We start from the raw sequence: 27,015 nt of genomic DNA on the forward strand, positions 1-27,015 counted from the left end.
ATTTTCCATGTTTGCTGTTAACTTCACAGAAGCTACAAGGATTACTTTAGCACCACTGAATGTTGATGTCACCGTTGGAGAGAATGCTACCATGCAATGCATTGCATCCCATGATCCCACATTAGACCTGACATTTATTTGGTCTCTAAATGGCTTTGTAATAGATTTTGAGAAAGAACATGAACATTATGAAAGGAATGTAATGGTAAGATACTTTTGATCCTTATTTAGTTTGTGAAAGCTTGGTATTTTTTATTGTGAATAGCTGTTTTACTTTTTCTGTTGTGTGTCCAAGTCTGTAAAAATACAATAAGCTAAGAACATAGCATAAAATTACAATTTAGACACCTTCTAGACATGTAGATGCTTGCAGATAGATACCTGAATTCAGATATCCAAGTTGACATAACTATTTTGGTACTTCAGCTAAATCCAAACCTGATAAATAGTGAATGTAACTGGTAAGTAGTACTTACGTGATAGTAAGCAAGTGTGTAGATTGTCTTGAAAAAGCATGCATACACTTTAACTTGCCCATGTTTTTCTCCTCAATGTTTCTGGAATTTGGCACAAGACTGGGCCAGATGGTGGGTAGGAGTTAAGCAGTCTGTAAACACTGAGCAAGAAGAATTTGTGTGAAGTCTAAACAAGTTAATACAAAGACGCTCATTTTGGCACACATGAAGAGGAATTACAAACCTTTTGTGTTTGCATGTATGGATATTTCTTTACAGTCTTCCATCAGGCTTATTCAAAATTAATACCTTGAGCAGAAATCCTTTCTAGTGATTAATTGTGTTTTTCAACAACAACCTCAGACTAGTTGCCAAAAGTGTATTTATTTAAGTTGCTTAAGTTTAAATGATATAAAAATATTCAAATTTTGACACAGATTCTTTTCATGCTCCTAAGAGGAGCTGGGGATATGAAAAGAAAAGGCTGTTAACAATGCTTCTAATGTCGGTATCTTCAAAATTACATACTTTGTAACATCCCTCCTGTGGAGTCCTAGAACAGCAATGTTACTTGATCTTTCATTGAAGAAGAGATTCTTTTTATGTTGTTGTTTTTCAATATCTATTTATGTCCATTTATTTCAGGCATAACTATTTTATTCTAATTTGAAACAAACCAGTTCTTGAAAGGCTCAGTGTTACCTTAGCCTACTCACTTGCTAAGTTGTAGACATCCCTAGGAAGTCACCTTGTTCTCTATCAGTGAGAGAACAAGTCTTTGTCCAAAAAGCCAGTGTAGCTATGCTAAGGTCAGATGAAAAATATTGAAACTGAAAGGTACAAAGTCTTTTCTGCAACTAATTCCCCAAAAATTTATTAACTTAATTAATTTATTAACTCCCCAACTTATTAACAGGGTACTAAGCAAGTAGAAACACATATTTTATGTTGCTTCACAAATTACAAACTATGTAGATTTACACCAGCTTTTCTTATCCAAAAAATTCCTGCATGTGGCTGTTATGTCACACTTTTGGTAAGTTTCTGTTCCCACATAGATGAAGAAGCTTGGGTCACCTCCTAATAACTTTGGGTTTCCCTTAGCTGAAGGCAAGAATAAGCCTGAGTGACAGTCAAAATAAGAGCTCAAAGAGTAAAGCCTTATTTCAGTATATTCTGTGTAAAAGTAACCACTCCTGGTTTGATCCTTCTGGTTTTTTTTTAGTCACTGATCAGAAATCACAGAAAGAAGTTGTGTTCCACTAAACAGCAAATCTGATAAAAGTAGTAGATGAAACAATGATTTTGATGTGGAGGAAGGGTGAAAGTGTCTTTACCAGAGGACTGTAATGCAAGATATGTAACCCTGAACTTTCTTCATCTGTTTATCAGGTGTTTAACAAAAATTTTCTGTCCTTGACATACACTTCTGGGTTTTCCCATTAACAGTGAAAGTAGAAGGAAAATAAAAATATAAATACATGTATTTAGGAATCCTATTCTGAAATTTAATCCCAATGTTAGGGCACTTTCTATCAAAACGCTTCAAGTGAATGAGTCTGGGGCTAAATGCATGCTTCAGCAAGTGTGCAGAGCATAATTCTTTCTGCAGTTTAACTTAATATTTAGACTTACAATCTCATCTTTCAGATATAGACAGTGGTCCTGGATCTCTGATCCTAAATTCTACCTGTACAATATCTTAGATACGTCACTAAGGTTATTGATTTTTAAAAACAAATTAGCCTATTTTGTTTCTATGGTCAGGCGAGAGAAAGAGGGAAGTCATTCGCTTCATGTAGATGTTGTGCTAGAAGTAACTTGTGTCTTTCAATAGATTATAGAGATATGTACTTCATGGGATACAGGAATAGCTGAGGTGTGACTAACTCTTAATTCATTTAGACAGTTAAGTAAGTTAGAACCAAACATCAATTTATTTGTCAAAGTGTAACTCCATTTTTCCTGAGGGATACTTCTTACTTTGTGTTCCTTTTGCACTTCATCAATACTGGTATAAATAATTGAAACATTTTTTTAGCTTTCCCTGACCTTACTTCTGTGCTTTCAAATGCAAAGCAAGTGCAAATCATTTCTGTTTCTCTTCCAAAGACAACTCAGTCTTCATCACTCAGGATAGAGAGGCAGTAGGATTCTATTTGATGTCTATAGTACAGTTATGTAGTTATTTTAGGATTCAGAAATTAATAATGTAGGAGAATTAAAAAAAAAGGAAAGAAAGAAAGAAAAAAGAGAAGAAAGAAAGAAAGAAGAGAAAGAAAGAAAGAGAGAGAAGAAAGAAAGAAAGAAAAAAGAAAGAAAGAAAGAAAGAAAGAAAGAAAGAAAGAAAGGAAAAGGAAGGGATACAATATAAATGTTTATGTAGGATGTAATTAAGGGGAATATGCACTTTAAACATTAAACTCTGTTTCATGTATAATTTTCTAACAGAAAGGTGCTTTTTAATCCCCTTCAAATGTGAGCAAAGGGATTTCCTCTGGTCTACTGCTTATGTACCTCTGGTAATTCTCAGCTGAAGTCACTGGGTGGCAGGTTTGCTCAGGCTTTCTCGGGTGGAAAGGCATGAGCTGCTGTGCGTTAGGCACAACAGCTCTAACTCTTGTATTGCCACACAACTCTTCTCAAACATGAAAGAAATAATATTCCATCATGAACATTGCAATCAATGGATATGTAATGCATTCCCTCTATGCTTATCATTTCTTGTTGATGAAGGATCCTAATCTTCCTGAGAATATTGCTAATAATTTTTGGTGACATGCAGATCAGCTTGATAAAACTGATTTCAGTTCTCAAAATAATTTTGATATTGTCGTCACATAAACATTGTGACATGCTAATGAAATTCATGTGAATATCTGCATAATTTTTTTTTCTTTAAATGAAAGCTTTGGTAATGACACCACTTACTGAAGGCATAGCTAATTTGCATTACATTAGTACTAAGACTGATTTATCAGAAGAATGTTTGTCAATGCTGTTTTGATTTCACATGATCAACTGTAACATTGATATTTGAAATGAAAAGTACATATACTAATTGGTTAACTTTCAAAGAATCAAATGCATTCTTCAAAATCTTATTATTAAATTGCTTGCTTTTGACTTTATGTTTGTTATTTAATTGAGGAACTAGACATTAACACATCCTTTAAAGCACTACAGATGTAGTCCTTCAAGTAATCAGGAAACATCTGATGTCTGGTCATTTGTTATTTATGGATCTGCTTTTTGCCACGTATATTTAAAGATTGAAAGAACCTACTTTTAAAATATACTGAAAAATAATATACACTATCCAAACAAATGCGTTATTTTGATTTTTAATTTATTACGGAACATTCTCTTTAAAATGTGAAAGTCAAGCTGTGTCATCGTATTTTTAATACACTTTTGGAACATGCTAGTTCATTTGTATAGATAATAAGGAAGAAGAACTGCATAATTTAACTCTCCCTTTCTCTTTCCTTCGCTTTCCCTTTTCTTCTCTTAGGAGTTCTTTACCTTACCAGGAGCTTTAATGATTGAATTTCTTTTACAGAGCCTTTGTCAGGAGATCTCAGGCCTAGCTCTTAGGTGGTGGGCATTGTAGTCGAGTAGCATTGTAATCAAGTAAAAAGCTCTTACTGAATGAGGAGCATGGTATGAGTTGGTGGTGACACACCTCATTGTCACGAGTGCTACTGAGGAGGAATTAAGATCTACTGAATCCGTGCTGACTCTGAAGTCAGGTCTCTGCATTGTGCTCTCCAGTGTTTGCAAAGACATGGCAGAAAGTTGACCAAACGTGTCTGGCGCAGAACTTGCAGGGCTTGTAGCTCAGGCTCTCTTTGCTTTTGAAGTAGCTTCTGAATCTAACCTGTCTATGTATAACTACAACAGTATGGACTGGACTTCGCTGTATTCTCAAAAGTTACTGGTGTCTTTTTCCACTTATGCAAATATTATTCATCTTACCTTACTCCTCTTCAAAGTGCAGAAAGCTTTGCAGTCTTTGAAGAACACATTTATAGTGCTCTGAAGATGTGTGGCCAGACAGCTACTTTATATTAAGGTAAATCACACACAAAAGGGCCTATTTCTTTGCCTTCACTGCAAAAAGTGATCAGATCAGATACCAACATTCACAATATTGATGTATAAAACTGTTGAGATGAATTCTAGATTGAAGACATTTACCAAAGAGTAAAGTTCTCCAAGATATTTTTGTAAACCACACAGATTAAGTTGGACAGTAAAAATCCTATTAGATGAATATAGCATAATAGCTGCTTAGTTTTTCTAAGTTATAATTTGCTGGGAATGGTGATTCCCTGCTTGGGCATAATAGACAAAAATGTGTTAATGTATGTTCCTGCTCAACAGATTACTGACTAGACAGTTTTACTGTATAAATCCCTCCTGTACTGCAGCAAAAAAGATATAAAGATTTTCACTTAATTTTTTTTCACTGGTAATCCTCCTTGCAGACTGTTGAGTCTGGCCACAGCTATATGACAGAAAATCAATAGAAAAGGAGGAGAACTGAAGAATTCAAAAAAAATATTTGGATAGGGAAGCTCAGCTACCTGCTGACAGGGACAAAGAAGCTTGGTATGGACTGGAACAAAACCTGGGAGTCAGAAACATAGTGAGCTCAATCAGTACAGTTTGTTGAATATACTGGGGGAGTAGATGATTGTTCATGAAGCATGGCCAACCAAATCATCCGAGCTCCTGATTTTTCTGAGTAAAATTCCCAGAACTCTCGAAAGGCACTGTCTGAACCTATTACTACCAGTGTCTTAATGCAGCACTTTGGACTCGAGTGAGTTTGAAGTCAAATATTTTCTCTAGATTTGGGGAAAAAATCTTAATAGTAATGTAGTGCATGGAATGAGATGGATGGAGCCAGTGGTTAAAAGTAAGGAGGGGTAAGAAAGCAGAAGACATAGTGCTGAGGGTGAAGCCAACAAGCAGTTAGCTCTGACAGAAGGCATTGAGGAAACCTATTATTAATCCACAATGCTATTACCAGCACTAAATGTTAAACAGTCTACAGAAATGTAGCCTATTTGAAGGGATCAAGATATGTCAACTACTGTTCTAGAATTAAAGAAAATGTAACCTTATATGATGGTGAGCCTTCACAAACTGCCCAAATCCATGTAAAATGTCTAGATAACTCTACCAAAGAAAGAATCTGTGGAAAAAAAATGTATGTTAGCATCTGGATATAAGACTATAATAACATAAGGTAGCAGGAGCCTGTAAACAGCATCAGATCTTGTCTAATATCCAGCTGTATCCATCAGGTATTACAGTCATACAATCCTTAGAGTGGGAAGGGACCTTTAAAGGTCATCTAGTCCAACTCCCCTGCAGTGAACAGGGACATCATAGCTAGATCAGGTTGCTCAGGGCCTTATCCAGCCTTGCCTTGAATGTCTCCAGGGACAAGGCTTCCTCTTCTATGGGAAACCTGCTCCAGTGCCTCACCACCCTCACTGTAAAGGTCTTTTTACTTATATCCAAATTTATATTGGATGTATTACACAATTCTTACCACATTATTGTCCCATATCAAAATCACAATATATGATAGTATGGTCACTTTTTTATATTTGTTCACCTTGATAAGATCACATAGCAGATGTTTAGTTTTAAAATAAGAGGGAAGATTTAGATTAGATGTTAGGAGGAAATTCCTCAGATGATGATGAAACACTGGCACAGGCTTCCCAGAGAAGCTGTGGACGCTCCATCCCTGGAGATGTTCAAGGCCAGATTGGACAAGGCCCTGGGCAGCCTGGATAGCAAACAGCCCATGGCAAGGGCGTGGAACTAGAGGTTTCCTTTCAATTGAAACCATTCTATGCTTCTGCTTAAGTTAAACAGGAGTTGAAAAAGTCTCATGGGTTAAGTACTGCCCATAGAAATTTAGTTGGTAGTTGATTGTGAGTTTTCATTGTCAGCCGTAGCTATGAGTCATGAGTACAAGTCAACAAGTATATAGACTTTTCTTTTTCCTCTTAGAGGCGAAATAACGGGGCATGTTACCACAGGAGTACTGGTACAAAGCAAAGTATCCTGAGGCATTCACAACAGTGTGCTGAATGGGAAAGAATAATGTGTTTGTTGGAAGTATTTCCCAGTCCACATTTCAGAGGTAGAATTAGCACTGTACTTGCTTTACATATAAATATAGTTCGCTGAAGGAAGAGGTTCTTTATCAGGAATGGCTCTGTCATCATTATCCTGCTGATTTATTTATTTTACCATCATTTCTTTGCCAGCTTTGACTTACAAAACAAAGTGAGATAAGATCTTCTATGAACATGATAAAGACACTGGAACTGCATTGATGTTTTTCTCCCCACATCATCTGTTATCTCAATATCAGGAAAACAGCCATAATCATATTTACATAAGCATTCATCAACAGCTGTTGGATTTTCTGTATTACGTACTTTTATGTAAAGTACGTAAAGTACGTATGTAAAGTTTCATGTAGCAGATCCTCTACTGGCAGGAACAAAACATTTCAGATGAACATGTTTAAAGCTTATAGATTTAGGTATAGATTTTACAAAAAAAATTTAAGTTATTGCTAGCTTTGGAAAAAGTAATCTCCAAGAATCTCATCTCTTCCAAGTTACCTCTTATTAACTGTTCTATCATTGTATTCCCGCTGTGCATTAAAACACATCTAAAGTTCAGATTTGGAGAATTTTAAAAAACATCTCCATCTCTGCATACCAGATTCTTACATAATTTTGTTATTACAGAGGGACTGTTAGCTTCGTAGTAACATAAAGTCCTCCGTTCTTGCTGAGGTCGTAACAGAAGTTTCGGTTGAAAGAGTAGGCTCCTCTAAATGATTTTCAGTCATGCAGTTATGTTCTGTAGACATTCAGTAATTATGTGCACAGGCAAAGGTTACTGTCAAAAAGGAACAGTGGATCTCAGACATAGAGCATACAGTGCTATTTTTGACATCACTATTAAAGCATAAACATAGGGTTTGTATGATGAAAGTCTTGGTTGAAACTTGGTAAATGTCTGAGTGGTGAACCACAGATACACTTGGAACATCCCTGAGTACTGCTATCACAATTTCCAGTCTGTGATTCAGTTTTTTGTGTATTAAGGAAGGCATTTTTGAGCTCAGCCATGCTGAGGTTTTTCAATGAAAACATGGAGTGCATTCATATCTAATTTGTGGACAGAATCTGCTGATGCCCATGCTCTTTATTTGCTTTGTAAGCTCTTTGTTTACCGCCAAGAGCTTCGGCTTCTTCTGGTACATGAAAAGCTTTATCACCAACTATATAAAATCTTTATGCAAGAGAGCTTCTAAACCAACAGGGTACAATACCACATTTATAGGCTGATAATGTTTAAACTACATTACATTTTTCCATTTGGTTTTCTTCATTTGGATTTTAAGATCAGGTTCCCAGAGGGGAAATTATTGTTAACGGATGTATGTGGGCACATCATTAATAAATACAACAAAATATTTTAACTTATTTGCTAAAATACGAATTAGTGATTACTAAGACTTAAGAAATTGTTATCATTTTTATGAAGTAGAAATGAGATTAAGAGACTTCTAGGTTTGTGCAGTTTTTGTAAAACTTATTGGACAAACTTTCATATGTTTATATGCAGATCAAAGTGTAAGCAATGATCAGAGACTCATGGGTTATAGTGTTCTTAGGATGACATTTAGTGTTAATTATCTACAAGCTTATAACAGAGAACTAGAATAGAGGATTGTTTATCTCTTTTTATTAAAAACTGAACAAGGACAAAAACAACGTAAAAAACCACAGATTGGAAAATCAAGAGGTCAGAATTTACTCCATTTGTTTGTTACCATCTTTGGAGCTCAGAGCAGCAGGTATCTGCCCTTCTCTACTCCTACGTTGGTACTGATACTCCTAATGACTTTTCTTCTTGAAAGCTGTTGACAGCATTGTGTAGCCCACTACAGACAAATATGCTTACATGTGTTTAGTCAGGCAGCCAGCCAGTGCTCATTTACGCAGTAATCCCCACAGATTTTCACAGGATGCTATCCTTGAAGGTAATCCCCCTGCAATTCTCATGAATTAACTGAGGGCAAGAAGCACTTACCCAGAAATGCTTCCGTTCCAGACCCACCTTGTGTAGGAAAAGGACAGTTTTATCTGACTATTTTAATTTCCTCTAAATATATACTCTGAACTTGCATTCTAGTTTCAGAGCATTTGGAAAATATTTAACCTTTACTTTTCCTTTTTTTTCCCCTCATTTTCAGTCAGGGAACATAAACTGGATGACATAGCTTTATTTCATTTGTCCAAAACATCAAAATTCATGGGACAGTAATGACAGACTATGATACTTCAAATTGCATTGAAAATCTTTGTTGTTCACTAGGACTATCCAGTTATGATAACACTAGTTCTTATGCCTAAACATTCAGCATTTTTTGCATCTGAATTCTTTTAGTGAAGGTTTCAGGATTGCAGTGTTTTGGTTTCCTTTTTTTTGTAGCAAAATGAGATTTCTGAACAGTCTGGAGATTGTTCAGAATGTTGCCCATTCCAATTTTGTGTGGTATAAAACCATCTGTTCATCTTTTCTAACATTTCTACTTTCATGAAAGCAATCAGATATATTTGTCTATATATACTTGTTTGTTTGTTTGTTTTTCTGAAATACCTCTAAGACTAGCACATGCATAAACCTGTGATTAAACCTACTAATCTGTTTTTTGGCTTTTTTTTTTTTTTGAGGGATAAGTAAATTATTAGAAATGTTTATTTTTAATCATGCATATAATTGTATTTTATTTTAAATGTGTTTTCCATTCAGGGTAGCTGTGGTATATATTGTGGTCTCTGTTCTGCTCCTTGTTCTACAGGTGCATGCCTAGTGGGTTCAGAGAAATGTCGTAAGACAAAAATATTTTCTTCAGCTTGTGGTACTACCACAGGTAGCATGAGACAGTGAGCCTTATAGCCATCTGAAAGTGTGACTACGTATTTTCCCCAGATATAATCACTTAAACACTTTTAATTGAATTTCCATACAAATATGGCTTTTATTTCTTTCTTCTTCTTTCTTTTTCCTTTTCCTCTCATTTTTCCTTTTCCTTTTCCTTCTTCCTCTTCCTTTTCCTTTCTCCTTTTCATCTTCTCATTTCTTTTCCTCTTTTTCTTTTCTTTTCCTGCAGAATGATTAAAACTTAAAATCTATGTATGTGGGGATTTGAGAGAAATTCTTCACGTGATACATTAAGAAATTTTAACTCTTTATATCGTCAGGCAAGGGTTTTAAACCCCTCAGCAACGGTTTTAAATTTGCTGTAAGAATTTATCACATTGTCAAGACATCCATTTTCTACTTACCCAATTTATGGGTCATTTATCATTAATGGACATTTTAAATACCATTCTCTCTCAGCTTCAATTCCTTCTCATAGGGGTAATTAAAGCAACTTATGTCACTTGTAGCTCTGCAAAAACTAAATGAATGAATTCTCCTGAAGGTTTCTATAGTAAGAGAAAAAGTTCATGAAGAAATAATAATTCAGTATTCAAACATGTTTGATTAATGAGGAAAGAGTGAATAAATGGGTGTTCGCCAAAGCTATCCATTAAAACAAGTAGGCATCTTTTACACACAATCACAGAATCATAGGGGTTGGAAGGGACCTCTGGAAATCATCTAGTCCAACCCTCTGCTAAAGCAGGTTCCCTATTGCACATTACACAGGAAAGCATTCGGGTGGGCTTAAAATATTTCCAGAAAAGGAGACTCCACAACCTCTCTGGGCGGCCAGTGCCAGTGCTCTGTAAATCTCAAAGTAAAGTTTTTTCTGATATTTAGATGGAACTTCCCGTGCTTCAGTTTGTGCCCATGGCCCCTTGTCCTGTTGCTGGGCACCAATGAACAGACCCTGACCCCATTCTCTTGACGCCTGCCCTTTACATATTTATAAGCATTGATAATATCCCCTATGAGCCATGCCTCAGGTGTCTCAGCCTTTCCTCATACAGAAGATCCTCCAGACCTCCAGATCCTCCAGAAAGTATCATCTTTGTGGCCCTCCACTGAACTCTCTCCAGAAGATCCCTGTCTTTCTTGAACTGAGCAGCCCAGAATTGGACCAATTATTCCAGATATGGTGTCACCAGGGCAGAGCAGAGGAGGAGAATAGTCCTCTTAGAGTAAGGATAATGTGAGGGAATGTTAGGAACCCTTAAGTCTTAAATATATAACAGGTGCACAGGCTATCTCTACAGCTAGACTTTTTTCTAAGTGTGCAAAATGGTGGCTTTTAATTTCTTCTGAGCTCAGTAATGCACCTCTTGATCTAGTGATTCAGACATCAAGAAGGTTAGCTCCTTGCACACTGCAATTTTTTTTCAGAATGTGTAATTTGTAGGTTAGTCAGTTTCACCCCAACTGGAGAACTTTTTCCTAATCACAAGATGCTAATAGAGATTACTTGTAGTCCAAATGCCACATGGTCGTGAAGCATTAAGCTGCTAGGAGAACTGCAGAAGTTTTGGAAAGACTATGTATATGTCTTGAGCTATATAATGTGTAATACAGCAATTAAGTTACAAAGGACTTTGTCTTTGTATTAGACTCTCCAGGCTGAGAAGTTGATTTTATACTGCTTTAGTCTTTGCTATATAATACCGAATCTCATCACTTTCTTTTATGTGAGTGCAGTTAATGATAATACCTACTATAAAATGTTCCTCTAAGTAAATTGTTCTTATTTAAAAGAGCACATTCTGTATTTCTGTAGAATTGCATTTTATTCACTTTATATTTTACGTACTAAAAGCCTACTGGAAATTCTGACTGAAATTTAGAGACACCATGCAGAAATACCTAGTCATTATGAACTCTTATGCTATATTTTTATTAGAACCAGCAGATTTTAAATCTGTGGAGTAGTACTTCCTCTGTTAATTTGGTAGGTGGAGACATTCTCCCCCCTTATCTTCCCCTTCCTTCCCCTAGGAAAAAAAGCACAAAAACCAGAATAATTCTTCTATTAAACAGATAAAAAGCAGTCAGCATTTTCCTTATATATATATCTAACTACATCAACTGAAGGTTTTTAAAAATTAATTCAAAATAGCAAGATTTCCAAAGCATTGTGTAAAGCTATCTGTAGTTTGGACTTTTTTTGAATGTCCCTAAATAATATAAAGAGAAATAGAAGGGAAAAGATTGAAGGTGTCCAGTGGTATGACAGTAAAACAAGTGTGCTATATATACACAGAATGATGCATATGTCTGCAGTGGCTGCCAGTAGATAATTTGGCGACATCAATAGCAAGTGAGCTTTGGGGCTTAGATTAGACACCAGACTCTTACATGGCAAAGTGTGCTAACATGAATTCCCATTTTAACTGTACAGGTGTGCTTATATCACAGAAGAAGATAGACCAGTGCCTTTTATCTGCCTCTGAGGACAACTTTTAAAGGAAGGCCAAATTTGCTAAATTTTATGCTCTCCCAGCACAGTATGTAGGAGACTACATTTCCAAGGATTTCTTGTGTACTAGATGCCTATGTGTTGGCTGGGGCTCCTTTTGACATAGGCTAAAATTGTGCATGGACGACATGCCAGCAATTAAGCGGTATACACTTAGATACTGCCACAGCAGAAGAGGCATTTTGTAATGAATGGAGTGCCTGTAGGAACTTGAGAGGTCCAAAGAGGAGTGAGTTTCTTTATTAACAGTTACTGCTCGTTGTCAGATCTTTGTGTTTGTTTATTGATTGCCAGTTTAAAGCAAATGGCCTTTGAGTGGGAAATCATGAATCTGAAATGAGATATTGTTAGCCTTGCATTGGTGAAGTGTGGGGAAAGGATTAGGGTCTGTGATGATGATGACAGTGATGATGATGATGAGTCTGTGAGCCTTCTGAATGGAAGATTGCTTCCATGGAGTTTCTGATGTTCTCTGTAGCGGCTGGCCCTTACTCACCCCAGGTGGAGCAAGTCCAGTAGCCAGGGCCAGGCCCAGCCCAAGAGCAGAACAAGTCTACAGAGAGAATGCCAGGCCAAGGATAGGTGGGGATGGCAGCTGGTCTCTCAGGGATGGCTATGTCAGACCACAGTGAGGTGGGAGCTGTAGCCAGGCTTAGATTGTAATCTGCCTGTGCTATAAATCTTCATGCAGTTTTAGGTCTGTAAAAGAACGGCCAAACAGCATTCTGGTCTGTTAACAGGTCTCCATGAAACTGTTATCGTACAAACATGCATAATTAGGAAATCATTATATAGATGAATTGTCTGATTGCTGTTTACGAAAAAAAAAGGCTTAAAATAGTAGAAAATGAACAATGCTAGCTTGTGAAGAAATATCTACTCTCTTGCATCATGTTTTTTTCCATACATGGTAAAAAGCAAGCATGTCTTCAAGAAACACAGGACATTTACAGCAGTTGTCTCATGAATCAAAAATACCTTTGAGAGTGATCTCAAAATAAGCACTTTTTGGAAATAGCAACTACTGTATATCTGTATATCAATTGGGAGGTATGTGTAGATGGGTGTCAGTAATGCAGGGATGTTTACTAGCTTCATTAAATACTCTTTTTAACAGATTAAATCCAATGGTGAGCTGCTCATTAAAAATGTTCAGCTGCGGCATGCTGGAAGATACACATGCACTGCCCAGACAATTGTTGACAATTCTTCAGCTTCAGCTGACCTTGTCGTAAGAGGTAAGGTTCGCTGTGTTAAAGAGAAATGTTGCTGTTTTGTTTTGCTGTTTTTCATCTAGAAAAGTAGGGTGTTTCTGGTTGTTCAGAGTATTTTATTTCTCATTCAGAAATGACTCTAATTAAAATGAGAATTACATGAATATGTGAAGTCCCTGAGTTCTTTTCAGGATACAGATCCTGTTCTGGAGGTTTAGATATCTAACTGTTTTCCTGAAAATCAATAAAGGTTTTTTTACTATACATACTTACTTTCTGTTGAAGTACATTTTAAGTAGTTTTTGATTTGGTGTTTATTAAGTATCAGAGTTGGCTGTATCATTTCAATATACCTACTGTATAATAATTTAAAGAAGCCATTTCTATTTTCTTATTATGCTTTATTGATTATGTTATGCTATATTGATTAGTTTTGTATAACACTAGGCCTACATTTTTAAAGGATTACTAGTTTTCAAATGACAGAAATCATGACATTGAGGTTAAGATAATCACTCCATTGTTAAATCATTCTTCTCTCTGTAAGTTCTACTGCACTATGAAAACACTGCATACTCCTCTGGTTTGCATGCTACAAAGTACATTACAATTTGTGGTTTACAACAGCATGAGTTAGTTTGTGTCTTTGGGCATTTTACCATTTTATGCCTCCAGGAAAAATATATTCCAAAGTAGTAATGCTCTGTAATGCTGTCAATTCGAGGAATATATAACATTTACTTGGATCTATCATGTTGTACATTCCAGTTGTATTATATATCTGTCTAATAATTGAAGTGTAACTTGTGTCTTAATTCTGTTTCTGTCATCTGCTGAGGTTGCGGCTTATTATTTTTCACTGAGTGGTAACAGCCAGTGAAATGCCATCAGTTTCGGATGAAATGTCAAAGCAAATTTGATATAGGTGAAATTTCAGAATTAATTTCAGAGAACTGTGAAGAAAGAGAAGGGTTTGGTTTTGTGCCTTAGTATTATGTAAGCAATTCCTTTTACAAAATAAAATGTGAATTAAACTGCCTTCTGGTTCTCTCAATGTAGTAATTATATATAGAATCATAACTGTTAGTATAGTTTTGGAAGGTATCAGCATTCATTTTATGCTTAATGTTCAGGTTTTAACATCATGATCGCAGTCCTACTTAGTGCTAAGCACTTTTCACTGCTGTTTTTGTCAGTGGAAGACTTTACAAGTTTGTATTTTTTATGATATATTACAGAAGAGACATTATAATTTCACTGTATTGATAGTAAGAGGCAAGAGAAAAATCTGGTTCCAGAGCACCTCCTCAATGAAACAGTATTTGATGAAACAGTGAACTATAGGCACTGTTCATGCAAGCAAATGAAGATATTTTGTCTTTCCACAAGACAGTGGAACTGTTCATATGATCTGTTCTTCGTGACATTAAAGCATTAAAATTTGAGTTGGGTTCAGGAGAACTGATAGTAGTAGTGTGTAGAAGACCACTCTGTGAGACCTTATGAGTATACCAACAGGGCTTACTGGCCGTGATCTGTTTCATCCAGAACACCCATCTATGTATACTGTACAAGGACCCAGGTGCACAGTTTAAGCTCAGTCCTGGCCTGGCTTTCAGTCCTGGCTACATTACAGATGTGCTGACTCCAGCTCTGTCTTGACCCTGCCTCCTGAATGGACCTCTGATCTGTGCTTTGGGTACCTTCTCTCCTGGATGGACCTCTTGGCTGTATGCTGCAGCTTGTCACCTGGGTGCACCTGATGCATTTTGCCTGTGGTGCCCAGGACTGCCTTAACCACCACCTAGCTCTGCCCGCTGCATTCTGATCCTACAGGGCTGTATTCCTCACTGAAGGCACAGCCTACCCAGTGGTTACACTTATGTCGTGGCTTAGCTTTCCTGAGGGAGCAATTGGCCCTTGGTGCTTCCAAGCAAAGGCTGTTTTCAGAAACTTTGACAGTGAGATGAGAAGCTGTAAGAAATCTTTTTCAAAGAAGGCAGGAAAAAAAGAGAACTGATGAACCTTTCCATACTCTTCTTTGTTTCAGTTCATTTAACTTGATTACTTTTCCTCAGTTGTATAGGGAAAATAAAGAGCTCAAGAGCTGAAGATACACTTGGCACGCTTCGTGTTTAGATGTGATGTAGAAATTCCATTCCATTCTTATTGTTGTTTTTGTTCCTGTTTTCTGTGGTTTCCCTGTACATGCTGCAGATAAATTTGTCCTGTTATTTCTTGTTATTTTGTTTGTTTGTTTTTTAATATGCTCTGAGACTTGTTCAGATTATTAAGTAATTACCTGAGTCATGTTGGCATGTTGTTATCTCTGGAAGTGGAATCTGAAACAACTTCTCAGTAGTTCTCATACATAGTTTCTGTTTTTCCACAATTGGCATATCATATAAATGTGTATCATATAAAACATATAACAAAACTAGGACAGTCTATAAGACAAGAATAATATAAAAATATCTGTGTAGACCATGTTTGTAAATAGCTGCTCAGCTTCAAGCTAAAGAATTACTGTTAAGTTTTTGGATTTCAAACACTCGTATATTTGTGGGCCTACATCACTCACTTGCTTCATAGTGTTCTAGTTTATGTAATAAAAATCACATGGTTTGCACATTTTAACCTCCCTTCGAAGCACAGTCTACAGTTACACTGAAAAAATAATGCACACAAAGTGGTGGCATGACAGGAGTAGTAATAAAAAAATAGAGATGTTCAAAATGCATATAGATAAATGCAGCCATTCATTACAGTTGTTTTTGTTCAGAAATAAACCAGATACGATTTGATGAAGGGATGTAATACCATTTATTAGACTCAGTGATATACCCGGAAAAAACAGGGAAGTTTTGGGGAACAGAATTGTACCTTATCAGATCTAAAGTACAGTTGACTAACTTAATGCCAAATATGGATTGAGAATTACTTCTGTGTTATAACATGACTGTTTTGATAGATTACTTTGAGCAAAAATTGTATGTGATACATAAAACTCACCAGGATAGGACTGTGAACTTGTTTAGAGAAAGTAGTTTTTTTCTGAAAGCGTTTAGCTGCATGTTGGGAAGATAGTAGTATTCCATGAAACATAGTATCATAGAATCATTTGAGTTAGAAGTGACCCTTAAAGATCATCTAGTTCAACCCCCCTGCAATGAATAGGGACATCTACAGCCAGATGAGTTTGCTCAGAGTCTGGTCCACCCTCGCCTTAAATGTCTCTAGGAACAGAGCTTTCACCACCTCTCTTTTCCTGTTCTTCACTACCCTTATCATAAAACACTTTTTTCTTATAAACAATCCTTATCTCCCCTCTTTTAGTTTGGAGACATTTCCACTTGTCCCATCAGAACAGACCCTGGTAAAAGGTTTTATCACCACTGTACTTTGTTCATTAATATTCAGTACTGCTAAGAATTCTGAAATTCATCTTTGCAAGTATCAACCCTTTGAGGAAAAATAAATCATTATTTTCAAGATATTTACTAAAAAAAGGCAGTTTTGTGAAAATATTTTCCCTTTTTGACAGCTTAGTACTTCTGTCTTTGTTGGTGGCCTTTATGTTTTTTTTCTGGTGCTCGGGGTTTTGGTTTTTTTTTTTTGTTTGTTTTACATGTGTAGTTTTAAATACTTAGCTTGGTTCATGTGTAGTGAATTCCACACCTTGTCATGGCATGGAGTTCGAGATTCTTGTTGTGGGAAGGTTTTGGGAGGGCTTTAGAGAAACAGTGACTACTTCTGCTTTTGCCCAATTTATCTTAGCCCTAACAAAATTAACCCAGATTTGGGTTAAGATGAGGGCCAAGACAGATATGAGGATGTCTATAGACATATAGTATTGCATAATTAATCTGTAATTATTTACTTTTTTTTTTTCCTCAGGTCCTCCAGGCCCTCCAGGAGGTATAAGAATTGAAGAAATCAGAGACACTGCTGTAGCACTTACCTGGAGTCGTGGAACAGACAATCATAGCCCTATTTCTAAATATACTATCCAGTCAAAAACTTTCCTATCTGAAGAGTGGAAAGATGCCAAAACAGGTAAGAAGAATGCCAGAAACAATAAAATCAATAGGTTATAACGTTTTTGATTGTTAAGAAGCTTGGTTAATTGGAAAATGGTCACAATAAAAAGTAACCAGGCATACTGGTAATGTCTGCTTCAAAGGTTGGGACCAGGCACTGTCCTGTCAGTGTGTTGTCAGTATCTTTGTTCCCAGCATTAGGAGAGCCTGAAGTGAATACCAAAATATACAAAAAAGAACAGGCAAAGTTTTTTTCTTTTTTTTTCTCTTTTCTTGTTGCTTCTGTAATTGCAAAACAACATTACAGGTTAATTTGGATGATAAATGAATGTCTTAATTTCTGCATTTTTTATGCAGAAAATTGGTTGAAATTGCCTACTTTTTCTGCGAAGAGACCAGTTGCTATTTGCATCAAAAACAGCACTCCGAGAGAAAACATAGCTAAGATTATCCTTCTAACCACTGGATGTCATCAGTGTGCCACATAATTGTAGTTGAGGAGACACCTATCTGAATACAGGCATGCTGACTCAGAGTATTTCCTTATAAAATTTAACATAAATACATAAATTGTAACAAAACATTTAAAATACTTTTATATTCGAATGCTTTATGATGGATAGCGTTGTTACAATTTATTCTCAATTGTCCTACCAATATAATTCATTAGGCCACTGTAATAAATTGTAACTTTAGCTCTTTTAGGGTATAGGAATTAGGGTATCACCTACTCAGGATTTCTTAATATTAAAAATATTGATAATTTCAGTTATTTTCTTCCAGCTAGGCGATCCTTTTAAATTACAGAGATAGATATCTTAGAAATAAACATTGATGTGTTTGCCTCAAAAGATCTGTTACCCTAGCGGAAATCTTTTAGAATACAAAGTTAAAACTACTAGACCTGCAATCTGAAATCATATATCTCTTCTAAAACATAAGGAATATGTAACACTATTGTATATAATTACCTCCAACAACCAGCTAAGGTATGACTAATGTATGGTTGAGTAGCTTGGAAAATAGAACTAGGAGGTCCCTCCTTAACTCTAGTACCTTGTTTAACTCTTTCATTAGAACAAATTTCTTTGAAATTTTAAAATGAATGTAAGAATTGGAAATGTTCAAATAATTGATTAATTGCTTATTTTGGTGAATATACAGAGGACCCATTTAGATCAGGCTCCCTTTTTTTCACTTCAAATTGTATTCTATTTCCAGCTGATAGTTTTCTTTTCAATAAAAGATATGTACCTGGGGAGAAGCCAGGTTGTAGGAAGATTTAAGAAGAATTTATGAAGAGGGGATGACATCTCTGATATTGTCACATTTTGTGCTGCATGTTACTAGAACTCGAAATATTTGTGTAGGACATCCAAGTTCAGGATTCAGACCTTCACTCTCTCCAGTTCAGAGCACACACTTGAACTCACTTTTCATGAAGATTTTTTATTTGCAGTGTTATTGGCATGATGAGATGAACTTCTCTGCATCTCTGAAGTTCTTTGTATGATTAGTGAAATAACTGTTGAGACATACAGTCAGACTTTGAGTTCTTATAACATGTTGAGTGGGACTCACATCTTTGAGCAGAGAAAAACCTGGTTTCTTAAATTCCTTTTTTAAGAAGCTAGCAGGAAAGATAGAAATGTTTCATTTCTGAAGAGCTTAAATGGACTATTGCAGTGTTTCCAAATTCATTGCTTTTCTTTAGAACCACACTTTTGATGAGCTGAAATCACCATAGTAACCATTGCGGACACCACTGCCAGTATTAGTTAACTCCTGGGCTCCTCCCAGTTTAGCTCAGTGCTCACTTTCGTAAGAAAGAGACACAATTATCAGTCCAAATGGATCTCTCATCAATATTTAGGCTGTCATTTAATGCTGTCAACTTTCAGTGTGTGAAACAAAGAATATACTTTGGCATTGTACTTTGGAAATCTTGTTGTTATTATTATTGTTACAACCATTATTTGCAAGCCAAGTAATTCATCTCAGGTTTCATAATACCAAGTGAATTTGTTTGGTTGGTATTTTTTTTTGAAAGAAGTGTGTTCTGCTTGACAGCATGGAAATATGTGTGGATAGGTCATGTAAAAAGTTGTTTACATTTATGTTGCTTATTCAGGTTGAGGAGATCAGAGTATTTTGGAAGGATTAATTCTCATAGTATTGAGTTTTCATTGTTATTTTGGGAATTTGTGGCACAGCGAGATTAAATGGAGGGATTGAAAGCAGCATAGAAGAAAGTAATTATTATGGCTTGGATGCCATAGGAGGTTTGCAATGGCTCTATTGTCTGGACAGAAAAGTAATTTCAGTAATGATGAGGAAGGCGATTGACAGATGGAAAGAAATAGAAAGTGTTTTCCTTTCTCCTTCAGAGCCATGCTTTGGAGTGAAAAATTTGATGATCATTTGGTAGTGGAAAGCTGTGTCACTATGCAGTACTATCCAATGCTTACACTGTTGTTCATGTTTTTGTGGTTGATTGTTTTTTTTTTTTGGCAGCCATTGCACTCATATTTTAATTCCAAGCCTGCCACTTTCCCAGTGCAGAACGTGTCATTTCTCATCTCCCTCTGAACCTAAGATTTTAGTTTGACAAACATCTCTTGGCCCATGCAAGAAATGAAAATCCTCTGTCTTTCTATAGCTGTAGAGTGTTGACTATCCATGAGTTATACACACAGTGTCATGAGTTGGATAAAGTACATCTTTTTCCACAGGACTTATATAAGAACACTTGTCCTCCTTGAATCAGAACCACATCACAGGTTGTAACATGCTCACATGTAAGGTGCACCAAAATATGATCACATTTTATAAACTACTCTTTCTTAATTGATCAGTCCCAAAATTTACACCTGCCTAGCTATTGCATACATCATGAATTTTTATTGTATTGTTTTTGCTTTACACATTTCTCCTTGTATTTTTCTGCAGGTAAAATGAAATTCCGCAACTCCAATATATGTAACTAATAAGGATAACTACATAATTAAATGTACTTCTTTTGCTAGTTCACCACCAGTTAAAACTTAAAATTATATAAGGGTTTATCTAAGAATCTAAGATAACGTTATAACTTCCAAATTCCCAGCCATTGCCAGGGATACTCCTTGTAAAGTATGGTATCCCTTTTGTATAATATAGTGCTCCTTCAGCTGGCTATATGCAGTTGTAGACTAGTGGCAAGTTCTGTGGATTTAAAAGCGTCTTTGTTGACAGACCTCATTGTAAAAATGGTATTTTCTAAAACATCTTCTGATCTCTTTTAGAGCCATCAGATATTGAAGGAAACATGGAATCTGCTAGAGTGATTGATTTAATTCCATGGATGGAATATGAGTTCCGGATAATAGCAACAAACACTTTGGGAACAGGGGAACCGAGTATGCCATCACAGAGAATCAGAACTGAAGGAGCTCGTATGTAAACAAAAATGTCATTTTTTAAATGTCCTTTTTATTTTCGTATTTTTATTAATTGTGTTTTGGCTTTTTTTTTGTAAGGATTTTATAAGAAGCAAATTCAGAAAATTTAGTCACTAACTACTGTAGATTTTAATAGACTGTCTAGATATCTTAAAATTAAAGCAGGCAGAAAGGAAATGCTGTGATAAAACCAGCAAATTTGTCTCCATTCTTGAAATAGGCATATTGTATCTTTCAGAGATTCCCTCTACTTCTGTGATTGAGATTGGGTAAATACATGCACTTGTTTGACATTGAGATTCATGGCTTAGTAGAAAAGAAAACAGATGCATGTTTTTTACAAGAAAAAAGTCCTTTTCCTGTTTGGTTTATTTTTAAATAAAAGATGCATGACAAGATGTTTGTCTTGGCATATAATGCTATTTATCTGTCAGGTTTGGTCTTGCGTCTTCTTATTCCGCATGAGAGATGTGACATTATTCGACATAGCAAATGCCCGTAGCAGTCTAATTGCTCTGTGTTAAAATTATTAAACTATTTAAGGATACCCTCCATTCATTAAAATGGATTCTTGAGAACGAGGAATTATATGTTATTATTCAAGATAATACATTCTGTTTGAACTGTACAAAGGAGATAACAGCAGTGCTTTAGGAAGTGATGTATCACTTCAAAATGGCTTTATCCAACAAAGCCTGTGTACCAGTATATCCTCCTCAATGCATATTAGCACCCGTGTGCAACCTTGAGATATTTATGATTTTTAAAAAGCCTTTGTCCCATAGCTTGTGATTACAAAATAAAAATGCAAAACCAAAATTAAAAAATTAAATTTTTCAATTAGAGCAGATAGGTCATTGCTGTCATTAGATAGCACTTTAAAATGCATTTGCATTGCAAATTTGAAAGCATTTGTTTATAAGGTCCATTTAAAAACTGTGTTGCTTAGGGACAAAGAAAATACAGATTAGTTAAATTAGGGAAAGTATATGTGCACAGAATTTTAACACTCAAAGTAAAAGAAAATCACTTCATAAAAAAATTGACTAGTAGTATTGTATATTTTCTAACTCAAAAGCTGTATTTGAACACAGCCCAAGGGTCTGAATGAGGAATCTGGCCATGCTCATAATTCTGGGTGCACAACAGCCATTTTTGAAATTTCAGGAAAGAGGCAGAAAAATTAGGGACTGGCACAGGGCTCAGAAGAAACACTTGCAGGTGGTGACCATGGTAGTGCCCCGCAGCGTGCCACATTCACATTCATGAAGTTTGTTTTAGCCTCTTTATACACCCCTCATGATTGCAAATGCTCCACTGTTTTAGCAGGGTGTAGTGGTTTGCAAAATGCAATCTGTTAGTCTGTCGTCCAATTTGCCATATACAGCATTATTGTCATCTTTGGTGGATGTTGATAGACATCTGTGGTGAAACAAAGCAAAACTTCAGTGTATTATCTTAAGAATCAGTGAAGACTTCTTGCAATGCTACAAGAGCTCATAAGTCAGTAACTATTTGCTGGTAAACTTGTATGCCCAAGAACATTTTCTTGCAGAAGCTAGAATTTTTATAAGCAGCAACAATAGCATTTGGGATGCATTATCACCCTCCAGGGTGCTACAGAACAGAACTGTGTGTGCGTTTTCATCTTAAAATGCGGAAATTAAGTATTTTGTTGCCTAAACAGCCCATTTCTACACATTGCCATTATTTTTAACATTTGTTCTGTGTTAAACAGCAACAAACGGTGCTGCATCTGTGAAACAGCAGCAAAATGCTGCATCTCTGTTGTACTGTTTGTGACAGATAATGTTCATTCAACTCGAATGTTATCAATGTCTTTTTCAGTTCTGATGTCTCTCTTCTTGTAGATAACTTTAATTTCAATAACATTTTAATTAGCATGCAAAGATTTTGTGCTATGGAAGAGAGACCTTTTAATAAAATCTGCATTCTTCATCAATAACACCCATATTTTACAGTGACTTCTTGAAACTCAGTTGATCAAAGGCTGATGATTCTATTTTAGCTTCAGTTTATGATTAGCCTCATTCTCCACTGATTTTTTTTTTTCTGGAAGGCCAGAAGTAAATAACATAAACTGTGCATCATATGAAGGTTCCAATTTCAAATTTATTTTTACATTTTTTTTCCCTTCTAAATACATTAATTCTTTTCTGCTTTCCTGTTTATTCCCAAGCGATCCTGATAGTAGACCTCAGCAAACATTTTATTTAAATAGAGGGAGACCACTCAGGAACTATCCTCTTTCTCTCCTGTGATCTTTACTGATTTGTAGGAGAAAATGTCTGATAATGTAAGAATATTTTAACACAAAGAATGTGTCCGTGTCATTAGAGCATGTAGTTAATACATGATCACCTGAGGCTCATTTAATGCACAATATGTGCATTAGCCATCATTTGCTGTTTCCAGCAGTACTGTGCATCTCCTTCTTATTGAGAGACTGCAAGTAAATACAGAACCACGACAGACAATAGCAATGAAATCATCATATTTAGTGCAAATATGTCATGAATTAATTAGACAGCTCTTGCTGGGTGTTTTCTGTATACGATTATAGAGAAAAATTTTGGAGAAATGTCTGTACTGGATTCCAGAGAGAAAACAGTTTTCAGCTGTTCATGGTAGTTAAGAAAATATAGGTACAGACATATATAGGTATAGACAGAGTCTTATGGAAATACAAATATAGGGAGTTTGACAGAAATTAAATATAGGAATGACTTCTAATGAACCCTTGAGGCTGTCTTTCTTACCTTACCACTCAACTGTGCACCAGTGAGAGATTAGCAGATTTTATTGCATCACATAGAACAGTATGAAATGCAGTTACTAAATTACTTAAGGCCAGCTTTGGTTCTGAGTATCTACCCGTGCCGATCAAGAAGACATCTGCCATTCATCTGAACTAGAATAGGACTAAGAAGGAGGTGCTTCAAACATGTACTCCTGGGATTGATGTAACACATTGTGAGTAAATCTACTGGAATAGTAAATCCATTCAATAGGAACTAATCACAATGTGTTAACATAAATACATGTTTATTCCCTGAGTACTTGAGCCCTTGGAATATCAGTATCTGAGGAAGCATAAGAACCATATGCTGTCTTTCTGTTGAGGCCTATGAGTAGTGTTCCACTTCTGAATATTAAATTAAGTACTTGTAGAGAGTATGGTTAAAAAGAAGAACGATTGATTGCTAACTATGGTTTGAACTGGCATGTTTCCTGTAGCAGTAGCTATACTTTAGTTTTGGCAAGACCACAGACTGACAGCTATTACAGACTATCATTATTTTAATTTTGTGGCCCACATGTGCTCATTGGACTTACTGGTAAAAAGAAAAGAAAATCATGCTGTTGCTTTCTTTTTACTGACTGCATACTCTGTAGTTAATTTTCTTGTCTCTTTTGTTTTTCTAGCTCCTAATGTGGCTCCTTCTGATGTTGGGGGAGGAGGTGGAAGCAATCGAGAGCTGACAATAACATGGATGGTAGGTATTGTACCGAGATGAAAGCAAGCGTATACTTCCATGGGTCTGATCTTCTTGGTCCTGAGATGCATGGAAAGTCTGTACTGTTCCAAATCTGCTACCACAAAAGAAGATATTTCATCTCTGGGATTTACAGGATGTGAAGAAGTAATGCAGGAATTCTGTTTTGAAAGGATGTTTTTGGTCAGCCTTCAGATGAGCTACTGACATTATTTTGGTTGCACTACACGTGCTGATAGTTTTGGCTAAGGCTCCATGGACAGAGGAGGAATCACTGAGTGTAGAGCTTTGGTAAATGAAGCAAAAATTTTTATAGCAGATAGTTTTCTGTAATTTTATATTTTTCAGTATTCCTGGTTATAGGGCATCAATTGCAGTTTCAAGAAATATCTTTAGATAGATACCTTTAATGTTCATGCTGAAAGTGGAAGTCATTTTCATTTAAACTTTTGCCAGATAGTAGCTAGGTGAGTAGGTAGCCTAAACCAACTAACTGGACCCTCTCATCAATGAAAAGAGATAGGATTAATCATTCTTTGAATATGTCCATCTCTCTTAATCAGTTGCGCAGACAGGATTCCTTGATCACTAGCTTTACATAAATGAATATAATTTAAACTAGACACTTCCATTTTCTCTGTGTGTATTGCAGAAATAATCTCTGCGTATGTACATATACCCAGAGATTTGCATAGTGCATCTGTTTCATATCCTCCTTTGCTTATTGCTTAAGAAAGAGTTTTTTTCCTAAGTCAAGCTGACAACAGTTGTGATACACAGTTATTTTTGGTTTCTTTCTGTAGGCAATAGCTTGATGTGTCTTGCAGTGAGTTTTGAGGAGGAATAAGACCTTAAAATGTACTAGCAGCAGGGTGCTACTACAGATCTGCATAATGAAGGTGGTGCTTTTTTTTCAAGAGGGTGGGAGCAAACAGTAGAAGCAAATCAGATGAAAATTGAACTTTAGATCAGTATTTTTTCAGAATACACAATGATACTTTTCATATAATTTACTTTTCTTTAGTGATCTATTTGTTTGACAGCTGCAAAAATCAGTGTTTTGTCTTTTGCCTTTTTAGCCTTTGTCAAGAGAATACCACTATGGCAATAACTTTGGTTACATAGTGGCTTTCAAGCCATTTGGTGAAAAAGAATGGAGAAGAGTTACAGTTACTAATCCTGAAATTGGCCGTTATGTCCACAAGGATGAATCAATGCCTCCTTCCACCCAGTACCAAGTAAAAGTGAAAGCCTTTAACAACAAAGGAGATGGACCATTCAGTCTCACTGCTGTCATTTATTCAGCACAAGACGGTGAGTACTAATTTTTCCAGATGATGTTTACAGTGTGGATTCAAATCAGCATGACATTAGGGAGAACCAGGTCCCTAATTAATATAGCAACTGTCCTTCAGCAAGGAGAATGTATTTTGCTCACAAACAATTGCTGTTCACAGTTAATAACATTGGACTCTACTTTCTAAGTGCTGGAGATTACTTGGTTATACTTGCAGTCTTAATGAGCAATCTGCAGAAGTGTTCAAGATTTTTCATACTTTTAAAAGATTTAATAATTAAATTGATATATATATTATCTCCACATTTATTATCTAAAAAATTTTCATAATTATCCCACAGTTCTGCCAGTGTGATCTTAATACATGTGATTGACACGTGTATTGGTTTTTTTATTCTTAACAGACCACACTGAAGTCTGTTGTTCTAGTATGCAGCCCAAAAATTGTGAAGTAATGATAGTTCAGTTCTATTTAGTTACATTGTGAGCATGTTTAGAGTCTAATATAAGTCAGCTTTGTCACATTCTTTATTATTGTTTGGATGTTAGAGATACCAATTGAATAATTTAATGAAAACCTGGCATTTCACTAAAATCATTTTCTTAGTTCTTGCTGGAATTATTTCACATGCTGTGATTGCTATGGTTGAAGTTTAAATGACATTTTCAAAATTAACAGAGGAGGATAAGCACCAGAAGTTTACCTTAAATCAGAAGAAATATATACAATATCCTAATTGCAACATAATTACTCAAGCCTGTTTTTAGAAAAGTATAGTTTATTAATTTCTGCCAAAACCCAAAGAATTGCTCATTTTTTTTCTTTCTGTAGAACAGAATCTCTTTCACAAAGTCAGCAGATCTAAATGAAAGAGCCAAGAGGAGGGCTATGATAACAAGGCCACATTCTCACACTTCCAACTCTATTCTTTGTTCTGTGTACTTCATGGGAGATTTATGTTCATGATTCCCATCAGCACTAATGGGAACTTTGCACACAAATCGCCCACACACAAAGAAAAGATAAAGTAGTCCTTTTTGTTTCATATGATAATTCAGGATTCAAGCTAGCAACACTCAGCTATCTGAAGAGATTAATATTAATCTTTAAAACAAAACAAAACAAAAAAACTTCGGATATCGTCTTCAACAGCAGCAAATTATGATTGTTTTTGCAATTGTCTAAATAAGTTAATAAATTGCTATGGTATAATAAAAGCCATAACTGCCAAATAATGTTTCAGTATCCATCCTTTCTCAAAGGCCTTATCGACAGCAGACGGATAAGCTCACATGTATTTATGTTAGGATTACACTAACCGTGTCAGGGATGGGGATGTGTTTGTATAGCTCTCTAAGTTCAGAGACATGGCAGAGTCTAGTAGCTCCAAAAGGTGGAAGAAAAGCAAATGTGCAGCAGTGCCAGCTTCCAGATAAATAAATCATTTTGGTGGTTGCTGGTGTTCTAGCATAGATTTTAGCAAAGTTCAGACACTTTATTGGTAGAAACACTTGTGAACAAGTGATGCCAGATATAGG

The 27,015-nt window shown here is 35.8% G+C and overlaps 1 protein-coding gene across 1 annotated transcript in view; it reads left to right on the forward strand.

Moving 5' to 3' along the window:
• Positions 1–27,015, forward strand: part of CNTN1 (contactin 1) — a 218,902-nt gene that overhangs the window by 164,225 nt on the left and 27,662 nt on the right. The window contains exons 14-19 of the mRNA XM_010707006.3: positions 30–205; positions 13,085–13,205; positions 17,079–17,237; positions 20,506–20,655; positions 24,109–24,179; positions 25,259–25,493. Coding sequence (XP_010705308.2) covers positions 30–205; positions 13,085–13,205; positions 17,079–17,237; positions 20,506–20,655; positions 24,109–24,179; positions 25,259–25,493 — 912 coding nt within the window. The remainder of the gene's footprint in view (positions 1–29; positions 206–13,084; positions 13,206–17,078; positions 17,238–20,505; positions 20,656–24,108; positions 24,180–25,258; positions 25,494–27,015) is intronic.

The sequence above is a fragment of the Meleagris gallopavo genome, chromosome 1, assembly GCF_000146605.3.
Source record: "Meleagris gallopavo isolate NT-WF06-2002-E0010 breed Aviagen turkey brand Nicholas breeding stock chromosome 1, Turkey_5.1, whole genome shotgun sequence".
NCBI classification, from domain to species: domain Eukaryota; kingdom Metazoa; phylum Chordata; class Aves; order Galliformes; family Phasianidae; genus Meleagris; species Meleagris gallopavo.